This window comes from Labrus bergylta, chromosome 17 (assembly GCF_963930695.1).
Source record: "Labrus bergylta chromosome 17, fLabBer1.1, whole genome shotgun sequence".
Classification (NCBI taxonomy): Eukaryota; Metazoa; Chordata; class Actinopteri; order Labriformes; family Labridae; genus Labrus; species Labrus bergylta.
In genome coordinates this window covers 13520508-13532733 of record NC_089211.1, presented here as the reverse complement: position 1 = coordinate 13532733, position 12226 = coordinate 13520508, and the positions used below count along the sequence as shown (strand labels likewise).

Below are 12226 nucleotides of genomic sequence, written 5' to 3'. Positions count from 1 at the left end.
TGGCATGTAGTGGCACAAATATCTGTGAGTAATTAAAGAGGAAGCTTTCTTGATGCCTAATAATCAGATTAAAAGCTTTCACTAGACAGCACAAGGGCAGTGAGAAAAAAAATGTTTATGAATAAAATGAAATACTACATGACTGTGTCGGGTTGCTCTGAGCTAATATTTCTATGCTCCTGTATATCAGATATGCGCCAACACAGAAACATTTGGCCCTGGTGTTTTTGGCTCAAATCAGCCTTTTAAAAACTGTCCAACACAAAATAACTGTACACCATCCCTGTGTCTCACTATAATAGGTCAACTTTTCCACATTATCCCAAAACCATTCCACAGATGAGGAGCCAGTGCCATAGACACTTTTAACAGTGTACGAGCTCTGACTAGAGTGACTACTTTGTGGTCAAAGGTGACACTATGGAGGAGACACCAAAAAAAAGACAGTAAAGATTCCCAAAAAATCTGTTCTAATTCATCATAATTTCAACAAAAATACACATAATACACATTCACTGTCCCATGTAATTATGTACATTTACTAAAATAAAGTTGCTCATTACACATTTAAATATATCAGAAATAACTACTCTTCTTATAATTACACTTTATGGTACTTAAGTAGAGCCCAACCGATAATATGCTGATATTAGCATATCCAGTGGCTTATTTTATCGCAGATATGTGCCAATATTAGTAGATTTATTCAACAGTCAAATAGCATTTCATTTGAGTTTCATTGTATTAACCCAGCAGTTCTCTTTAACCAGCAGAGTGTGTTATATAGAGAGTGTCAAGCAGTGATGAACAAACATGCGAAGCTACTTTCAAGATGTCTACGTTATACTGCATATCTTTTCGACAAGTGTTTGACAACTGCATGAGAGGGTTCAACGCAATGAATGTGTATATCAGTATCTCTACCGATCCAACATAGATCTAAGAAAGACATCGGCCTATATATCGTTATCTGATTTTTTTCCCGATGTGGATATCGTAAAGGCCCCTAAAATCCCACAACGGTCGGGCCCTACATTTCTACTCAATTTCATCTGAGAGGTAAGAACTTTGAGGACAAGCTGTTTTCTAAACTGATAATCACATGCAAAACATTAACGACTAAAGCATTGCTGTTAGCAGTAAAACACTCACAGGAAATATTTGACTGTACTATCACTACTTTAAGAACTCAAAGTTCATACTGATGAAAATACTGACTTACTTCTATAACCAAGATTTGAATGCAGGACTTTCTCAGTATGGTCAAAGTACTTTTACAACCATCCCTGCATAACATCGAGCCAAGAGCTACAGGTTTCACCTCAAGCAGCTTTTTTCATACATCGTCACAAAACAACCCTCAGCCTAATAATGTTTCTGATATAATGTTAACATACAGTAGGGATGTAACGATTCACGCAACTCATGATACGATTCACAATACGGGGTTCACGATACAATTCATTTCACAAAATGAGACTGTAGACAAATTATGACTGAAAAAGATTCCTTGAGGTCACACAATTGGTCAAGCCAACTGTCATTGTAAAGGAAACAGCCAATGAGCCGCTATTGCCTGGAAAGTGGTACATTGATTGGTATTTTTTTATTTTTCTTATTTTATTTAGATAAAATCATACCAGCCTCATAATGCGTCTGCCCACCAGGGAAATGCTCTGTATGCCATTTTACCAGTCCAGCCCTGTTTGCACTATTGGAAGCATCACTTATACAGTTTCAAATAAAGTTGTGCTAGTTGAAAGGTTCTGGCTTGCACTTCAGGCAATTGGATTATCTGCAGAACCGTAACATGAGGAAGAGAAAGTAGGAAAACAATCTTCCTCGCTACACTGATGTAACAGTGTGATGGTAACTAAAATCCACCAACCGATTGTCAGAGGTCAGCCAAGCTGGAATGCTACCTGCTGTAGAGGCTGATGAAAATCCTACAACTTTTCAACTATAAAACCAGATGAGTTCACCAGTTTGTCCAGGCACCATTAAAGTAGCGATGAAACTAATCGTACAAAACAGAATGTGCAAATACTGCTGAAGACTGCATTCTCTGTCGTCATCAGGAGTCTGTGTCTGCTGAGACCTGCTGCAATAAAATGGTACTAATGCGAATCTTTGTATTGTTTATTACTGTGGATGAAAAAGGAAATAGTTCAAACTGGATAATGTTGTCAAGCTGAGCTGTACCTTACTATTGTCAAAGTATGTCAAAGCCCTGTGGGCATTTGTTTTTCTGCTTGTGAGGTACTGTGTTGAGAGGTTCAAGATGTGATGTGTCTGGGGTTAGTGGGACAGTGTCAGAGACAAAGTAATAAAAACTGTCAAATAAATGCGTCTTAATGACAGTTTTGCTGAGCCTTCTTCATTTGTGGTGTTGGACATTCTTAATTCAAAAACTAAATAAATCGGGCTTTGAATGAAAATAATCACCATTAAAATGAAAGGACGCGCATTAAAAGCAACCAGTCATGTGATCTGTTGCACAGCAGATAACTATGCATTACATGGTTAGTCTGTTAGTGTCAGAGACAGTAACAAACATACTGGCAAATAAACATTTCCTAATGACTGATTTACTGAAGCTAGCCTATTTTATATTAATATTATTCTTAATTCAATCTTATATCTTTTTACTTGAATACAAAAAAGTATATTAGAGCATTTAAGTTTTAATTTCCCAAACCACAATGGTGTTGGCATGATGCGAAGACGCAGCCTGCTGACCAGGTAATGTAAATGAACATATGCAGTTAGCTGGCAATGAAACATCAGGACTGCCACAACTACACAGCAATGCCAAAGGATTCAACTGTGTCATTAACTCCAGATAGATGATGGGAAGAGATAGAAGTGATAATGATCTATTCTGTAAGTTTTAACCAGCCACTTTGTTTTACAGCACCTAAAGTCTTAAACCCTGCTCCAAACAGAAGTACTCTTATCTTGGGACCTAATATGATCTAGAAAATACCCATTATCTCCTCGTCTAGAGTGGTGCATTCAGCCAGGATAAACAAATACCCTGATCCTAATCGTTTGCGATTTCACTCTTCTGATAGATTTCAGATAGCGCTGTCTGTGAATCGTTCTTCAAAATTCTTTCAAATGAAATGGCAAAGGTCACAACAATTACTTTACCAGCCTGGTTTCTTTTGACTGGCTTTAATGAAGGCTTACTCGCTAGATAAGTTAACACAAAAACCTGCTAACAACAGGTGTAAATGCACACAGAACCCACTTGGATCCAAATGTCACACCAGCACAAGAAGTAGCAATAGCAAGCAAGTCTACACTCACAAAAAAAGGCGACTGAAAAAGGAATGACGACCAACCGTTGCTCCACATGACCTGGGACCCTGAAAACTAATATGCACAATAAAACCTGGCTATAACTGTTTACTGGACCTCTCAATTACTGCAACCCATCAACATCACGTAACAGATGATAAAATGAGCCACATATATTCAAAGGCATTGGCACCCTGAAATCTATGATTAAAAAAAAACCCTGCAGTATGTTTTGGTGTATGTCTTCTGTTAGCAAGTTCCCCAACTTAGTCGCTTTTCTAGACAGAATCAAAAGTACAATGATACAAAGTGCTTAAAATAACAACACTTCAATTCTACAATTCACTTAGCAGACGCTTTTATCCAAAGCGACGTACATCAGAGAGTAAGTACAACACAAGCAAGGATCTAGAAAAAAAAGGGGAACAATGTCAGTCAGAGCAAACGATCAGCTTTGAGTCTGATTGGACACACAGGTGCTGACAGGAAGTGACCAGACGCAAATCACAACATTGACGGCAGTTCTTGAGAGCTCTGATCAGTATAGAAACCATCTTATAAGTCGCCATTATCAAACAAATAACCATCGTCACTACCATCATCATCATCAATAATATGGAGACCATCATCAGTAAGTTAAGTAGGTATTCATGAAAGAGCTGGGTCTTTAGCTTTTTCTTAAAGGTGCAGAGGGACTCACTTCATAATCTATTTTGTTTGTAAATATCTCAAATGCAGGTCCAACTTTATCGACCTGATCTCACACTAAAAAAAAAAAACCCATGCAACTGATATCAAAACACCATATTCACTAAGATTTCCATAACAAAACTGACAAAAAAAAAAGATCCCATTACATGAGATCCAGTGAAACCCAGCCTGCTCTGTGCACCTTTTAATGTATCCAGCCTGCTCTGTGCACCTTTTAATGTATCCAGCCTGCTCTGTGCACCTTTTAATGTATCCAGCCTGCTCTGTGCACCTTTTAATGTATCCAGCCTGCTCTGTCACAGTTATTGGGACTCTCCATATGCAAGAGGATGCTGTTCCAATAATGACCATTGAAAACACTCTTCCTCTGTTGCTGGGGTCAAAATAGAATTGTATAGCTCATATTAACAACAAGGCCTTTGCAGAAGTCGATTCATTTTCATTCTCATTCATGAGGACAACGCATTTCAGTGTTCACATCATCTGCCTCCCCTTTATCTCTTTTCTCGACAATCCTAGTTATCATCATAACGTCATAATGTCACTTACACAGCCCAAATTCTGTGACTGAACGTATTGATAACTTGTGGTGTTTTCACAAGGCCAGGCTTTATCCTTTAACTGGCTTTTTTTTTGGGGGGGTGGGGGGGGTATGACTGCGATGTCAGACAGCTAGCTTTTAGCCCTTTACGGCAGAACCTTTTGTTATTGTGTGCAGCGGCTCGACGACGAATGCTAGCCTTATAATCAGCCAGCACTCGTTTTGTCGACACAGTTATGTCCACTAATCTCACTGACGTGGTTATTAAACGCTCATTGTGTGAAAGTTTCACGTCTCTGGACGCGAGAACAGACGATACCAACGATAGATTCATTCACCAAATGAGCCTAGCAAGTCGTCAGCTAGCTGCTGGAGCTAAGCGAAGCTGCATATCGTTAGCACGGCATCAGCTGGTTGGAGCTGATTAGCTGCAGAAGATATACATGAATGTGTGGCTTTTTTTCTTTTCTTTTTTGCAGTCTAAATTGTAGTAAAAGCATCTTGACGTGTCGGGGTTAAGAGCCGAGTGTGGTTGTGAATCGTCAGGGGGTGTTATTCATTGGTTCAGTGACCCTTATATCGTGCAGGTTTTTTGGGGGGGAGCAGTGTAGCAGCAGCTAACGCAAGGTAGCTTACGACTAATCGGTAGCGCTGTTGCCTGTGCGCACTCACCAAGATGAGTAGCCTTGCTCCGCCATATCGCCGAAAACAGTGGGTTCCGCGACTGTGGCTAACACCGATTCAGGTCCCGGTGACAACCCGGCGATGTTTTCAGCTTATCCTTCACAATCCGACGTCCTTAGCGGTCAGTTTTTAGGTGACAACATGGTGATACATCCCGGCAGCAGCTAGCAATCACTAGCTGGATATCTTGCAAATTGAAATGGGGGTGGAGGGGAGGGGGGGGTGATGGTTTGCTATCGTTAGTTAGGTGGACAAGACAAAGCACCCCGAGAAGAAGAAGAACAAGAAGAAAAGAAAAAAACACACTGATGTTATTTTCGTCGGTCTCGCTACTAAAATGTCCCGCTGTCACCCCCCAGCCCAAGAAGGCTCGGTCTTCAACGATGCTACACCCACTGTAAATCCATATCCAGCGCGATGTGTCCCAAGGATTTAAAAAAAAAAATTCGTATATTCCTCAAGTCTGCACCCCCTAGCAGTTATGGAAGACGTTCACAGCTTTGTTTTCTATGGCGAGAGTCACGGGGACGCGCAAAAAAAAAAAATCGCCCTGCTGTAGAGCTTCACAAGTAGGACGTGCACTGAAACGCTTCTGTGCGCTGAGAATGGTTTTCAATGGTTTCCCTTCAGCTGGAGAGCAATGCAGTCTATCATATATACACCTCCAGACTACAGCCGTGAGCCATGACGTCGCTTTTAAAAAATAATAATAATAAATGTAATTGTTAGACATTATCTTATTAATTCGCATTGTTATTAGTCGAGGAACGTGACTTTATACATGAGACGGACAAAATCCCCGACAGACTTTTTCCTCCCACATTAGATCATTTTATTTAATATTCCACATTTTCAACGGGTTGAGAAGAAACATTTTGTCAAAAAAAAAGATATTAATGCATACATAGGTCATGGATAAACTGGTCCAAAAATAATTTAGGTCTGCAAAGTCTCATCTTGTGATACAAATGAGTATTTGCAAATATGTGGCCAAGTGACCACTGTCACAGTAACAGTTTACTAAGTTTTGAACAATTGGTTGGTTTAAAAAAAAAAAAACAACAACAACACAAACATAAAGACTGTAACAGGGTATTTAAACTGAGCTCTTGCTCCAGGGTATGAATGCAAGTGACAGATGGACAATGCTGCATTACACACAAAAATACAAACACCAAGACAGCAAACTAAAACTAACCACAATGGTTTTATTTATTTTTTAAATAAACTAATTTTTATAAAAAAACATTGGAATTATTTTCGGCCCAACTTTGTTGTAGCGCCCCACTAGGCCAATCAGTGTATTTCTACTCAATCCAAAACTGGCTCTCATTCCCCTTTGTTGAATATAGCTCATTCAGGTATTTGAAAATTATGTATAAAATTAAAAAAAAACAATTGCAATCAAGTGATAACCAAATACATTAGGACCCGAAATATAAGCAGCAGATCTCTTGGGATTCATGTTTCTGAAATACATTGTCAAAGGGATGTTTGACATAATGGGCTGTAGAAAAAGTCACAGGAGTCAATAGAAATCAAGGAGAATCTTTCACTTCAGGCTGTTAGTGTTCATATAACATTTCTGGGTAAACTGATAATATTGAAATGACTTCACTGCTGCTCAGATGGACACATAAATGTATGGGCTTTATGAAGAACAACATATCTTTAAAAGAGTAACATTTTTTAAGAGGATGTATTCAACATGCAGGCCTGTTGTCAGCCCACACACCAGCTCTGTTCTACTCTGCCCATTCAAAAGCAACTTACTCTGTGACGTAATATTTTTTTAAAAAAAAGGCCTAATGTCACAGAAACATGTGCTTCACTGTACTGGAGTGTGAGCCTGTAATGTGTGTGGCGTTAAGGATGATGCTGGTCAAAATGTCAGTTGATGTGGCAAAGACCAGACATTAAAAGCCACCACTGAGTCCCAAATGGAAAGGAGGTCAGAACCCGTTCTGACTAGACATTTGTGAGTGTACAGTGCACCCAGAGGTGACCATGTGATGTAAAATGAAATGCATATTTAAACATAAAATAGGGAGATATGCAAATGTGTCTTTGAGTTTTCTGCATTGTTTGAGAATTTCTTTCAAAATCCTTTTTCTCACCTAACACGCTTTTAATGGCATCATCATAACATTTCCAACACATTGTACTCTCAAGCAGGCCTGCTTGTGGTACCTTATAGGTCTCCAAAAGTAGTATTGGTGGCAGAGCTGTCGGTTAACAGCCCCCACACTTTGAGAATCATCTACCAGTTTAGGTGGCAGACACTTCGACCACTTTCAAGAGGAAGCTTAAACTTCTATAAAAGTCTCAAGTGAGGGCTGACAAACCCCTGGTTTTGTACTATAAAACTATACTGCAGGGAGGCTTATCGCACCAAGCTCTTGTCACCTCTCCTTTTCCATGTTTTTGCAATTATTTCCCATTAATGGATGTCACTAACTTCATATCTTTAGTTGAGTTTTGTGCTGCCTAGTCTCACAGCTTCTTGCTGATCATTGTTGCAGCAGACTGCTTGACTCCCACTGCTTCAATTATGATTAATATCAATATCACACATATTAATATATTTTTTATTGATCATTTTTGTCATACACTTGATCTAGCTGTAACGTGTAAGATAAGAATGTTGTGAGTTTTGGTACTATATTACTTGAATTTCCCTCTGGATCAATAAAGTATCTATCTATCAATCTTTTATAGGAACACACATATTATATGGCTCATAAGTTTGACAAAAATCCAAATCTAAATGTCTTGATTTCTTAAGCTATAGGTGGTGCAGACAGGGCTTACTTCATCTCTCTGTTGTTTACTAATGTTCACAAAACAATACATACACATTGGCTGTTAAACTATCCATGCACACTCATGAGGTGGCTAAACATCATGTGTGATTCTTTTATTCTGACTAAAAAGTGATGATGACACTTATGACACATTTTTATAAACATTTATTTCTTGTCTTGCACTAATATGACTATAGCTGTAACACTGCAGAGCTTTTATTCTCTTATCCCGATTAAGTCTAAATCACAAGGCAAAGTGCAGAAATGCTTGTTCTGTGTTTCTACCCTCCACTGTTAAATATGTGTATTGATCTGAATCAAGTTTTAAACTGATTTACGGTCGGTGAAACAAATATTTTTGCCTGACAATAGAACCATTCCTATTACAGCTTGGCTGGTTGTGCCAGACGAGACATTGTCTTCCTGCAGATAAAGACAGCATTAGGGGTTTAGAAAGGGGTCAACGGGATTCCCTCAAGCTAAAGAGTGAGGGGGATTACCAAAGTCTGCAACGAGCTGCTTTTCTTACAGATTATGTACAATCTGTTCCCAGCAGCAGGACCACATATTCACTGGATACAGGGACAGCTTTAACCGAAGGTCTTATTCATTCAAAGGCATATGAGGGTCTTCTGAAGCTTCCATTAACCTCCACTCAGCTGTCCTGTGACACATAACTAGAGCTCCATGAGTTTTAATTAGTTTCCATACTTCTTTGCTGACCTAGGCATAATCCTGGCTAACCCACAGCCCACTGTTTGTATTAAAAAATAAAGCCAAACAACAGCTGATTTTTCTGTGGATATAAAGAGGGGTTTTCCCTACCTACTGAATAACTATGTAATTCATTTCAAACGTATTTAAGATATCACAGAACCCCCTTATGTATGTAAGTATACATGAAAAGAACACTTTGCTCTATTTCAAAAAATCTTTATCTTCATCCATATTAGTCACAACTTTATATGGTATAATAGTTTAAACATAAGCTTATAGTCTTAACCTAATACTGAAGGCTTGTAGTTGAACTATTATGGACACCAACTAGGTTTAGATGAGTTGACACATTAAATGTAAGTGCTGATGTAGAGATTGTTTAATATGCATTGATTGTGTTTTTTTTATTATAGACTTTAACTGATTGATGTAATTTTAAGAACTCAAGTATGCACTCAGCTCATTTTGATGTTAGACTTTTAAGGCCCACTCACAGACGCTGCTTGTAATGTAAGTGTAAATAATGACTAGCCCACTGTTATTTGTGCACAAATAGGTTGTAGCATTCATTTTGTAAGTATGTGGTTGATTTCAGCTTTAAAATAGACTTTGCACAAATTACTTACTGCAATGTTACATAATGAAGAATCAGAAATAAGTCAATCACTTCTGAATTCTACTTAGTTTGCATAACACATGAATCCATTGCGCAAACCGTCAATAAAGTCATCAAATTAATGTTAAAATTGCAGAACATAACACATAAAAAGCTTACTAAATCAATTTATTGAGTAAAATTAAACACTTGTTCAAATAGTTTCCTCTAAGCCATGTAGTACACATGCTTGGCCACTAAGTGTCAGCCTTAACTTGAAGAAAGGATGACTTGCCGCACAGGGAGAGACGTGAACTACAGATAGACTTTCAGTGTAAGAGTATCAAAAAGTATTTATGCTCTTTAATAGTTAATCAAGCATCTTAACATGTTCTAATGTACAATTTATACACAATTATTTTGAGTATAAAAAGATAAAGTCATCACATCAGTAACTTTGATGTAATTGTAATATATTAAACATTGTAATATAGGCAAAAAGTTTGCGGTTTACCTTCTTCAAGAGAGCTGAGAACATTGTGCCGAGTGCTCACATATGAGATGTTGCTCATCATGCACACAGACTGCTGGATGCTTCATTCTCTGATTACTACACTTCTGAAACCATGAAGATGGAAGACTAACTACACTGTCAGTATTGTTTTAGATCCGACCTCCAGATCATGTGATTGTGAGAACAACTTTCATGTACCACATCTGTTGGTCCAACAAGGTGGTTGACTCTGTGAAATACAATTTTAACATTGTGCTAATACAACTATATTTCCTCCCTAGTAGAATATCTGCAGCTTCCTTCATAATGCATTGGTGCCACAAAGACAGGCAGGTGCTTTGTTACATGCCTCCCTCTCAGCCAGGTATCATCGGTGACCTTAGATCACAACACCAAAATACCAGTGACATAAATGTCTTGTTTGCTGTGAAGAATAGTGCTGAAAGTAACCTTGCCATCTCTTCACAATGTTCTAACTGATGTGCTCCTTTTCCCTCAGAAAGTTGAGTTCATGCGTAAAAAAGCCAAAAGGAGAGGTACCATCACAGATAAAAGGTGCTTAATTATGATGCAAATGTTGACATCAGTGTTACTTTTTTATTTATTTTGTAGAGTCTCTAGCCTCGATTCCCCCTTCCTCTCAAGCAGAGTCTGGGGTGAGTGCCTGTTTGAAGCTCTCCCCCCCTGGGCTCCTGGGTTCTGTGGGATCCGGGTGTGCTGACACTGTTAGCACGCCTGATATGAGAGCCTGATCAAAGCTGGCTCATTCTGCCTGACCGATTTCCACAGGATTAAGGATTAGGGAGACAGGAAACTGGGAGAGGCACAGAGACAATCTGGGAAAGACAAAAAAAAAAAGGGATAGTGAGTTTTATGGAGAGTGAAAGGGATGGAAACATGTTCAAGGAGACCGAGGGGTTAAAGGGCACTGGCAGAGAACATCTTGAGGAAAAGAACATAGAATAAGTCATTAAAGTGATTTAGAAAATAAATAAGTCAGTAAGTAAAACAAAAGGACATACCCAAAATGAACACTTTGAACAGGCTCTTCTAAAGCTTTTGGAGTGCATTAAAAGACAATCCCTCAGCTTAATTTGAGTAACCTCAGTTGCAAACTGTGTGGTTGATAATGTGCCATTGGAAGAGGAAGTTTTGGCCATGTTTACCATTTCAGATATTCCGATTCTTCTTCTTGACAACTGTGACAGGGAAGACCTACCAACCCAGGTCTGCTGGAGTATTCAGAGACTGAAAGTATTTTATTTAAATAGGTTAGGTAGATCATCACAGCTTTGCCTTTTGTAGGTGGTCAAAAATGTCAGATGAGTGCAGATATAGAGTACAACAACACAGGGACTTTCATCTGTGTATATCCCAGGTGTTCTGAATAGTTTTCATTTTTTTCGGCAGGGTCCTGATTGATCCAGCTGGAACCTCAGAATCACGCACGTCACCATAGGAGCTGATATATCGAAATTCTGAATAACTCATTAGGTATAAAGTGAGCAGGATAATGTTTATGTCTTGTCCGTTACAAATAATGTTGTGGAACAAGTTCTGTTGGTGGAGCAATAACAAAGACTAAATTAAAACAAATCGTACTTTAGTTGTCAGTTGTACAATTGTTGTATGAAAGCAATATCCCACTCAAGGATGTGCGTTTGTACTGAATATCAGCTAGGATGTGATTACCTTCAAATATACATGTGCTGATATACAGTTACTAGAGTGCGATTTTACTTATTGTCTGAGGTTTCATTTTTGAGACGTGTGCTGTGGACTAACAGTGAAATCATTGGACGCCTCATTTCTGTGTATTAAACAACAGCTAAGGGATTGCATACAATGACTGAGTGGGTGTTTTTTTAAGTAATTAACGATGTAGTTTTGGTGGAGTTAAAGGAATAGAGAGACACAGGAAAGTGACCAAGAGAAAGAATGGGGACAATACACCTCCTGCCTGCCAGGCCGGATTAAAAGGACTGGATGAAAGGTCAGGGAGAGGCAAAGTTTTCACCTCCACCAGATGTGCACTTTCTCTGGCCTTTAGCAGATTAATTATCTCATAGTTCATGACTCCGGGGTTGGTGTCCAGGCAATTACATTACACTCCACACCCTGAGCAACCTGATCTGGGGATTTTTTTGCTGCTGGACAGTGTGTCTTTGTGTTTGTGTATGTGTGTCTGTGTCATGGGGGGGGGGGAGAGTCATTTTACACACTGGTGGCATCCATAATGACAAAGCGATAATTCACATCATGCTCTGGCACTTTGATCCCTGTGTTGCAGTAAAGCAAAACACCCTAATTTAAAAAAAAATTTCCCATAGATTACGAAGAAGCCGAAGAAACATGTA

General features: G+C 38.9%; 1 protein-coding gene across 2 annotated transcripts in view; it reads right to left on the bottom strand.

The window, feature by feature from the left end:
* The window catches only part of sppl3 (signal peptide peptidase 3), a 29884-nt gene extending 24033 nt beyond the window's left edge, over positions 1-5851 (bottom strand). For both annotated transcript variants that reach the window (XM_020629836.3, XM_020629837.3), the window contains exon 1: positions 5228-5851. In XM_020629836.3, coding sequence (XP_020485492.1) covers positions 5228-5253 — 26 coding nt within the window. In that variant the 5' untranslated portion in view covers positions 5254-5851. The remainder of the gene's footprint in view (positions 1-5227) is intronic.
* Positions 5852-12226: the final 6375 nt, after the last annotated feature.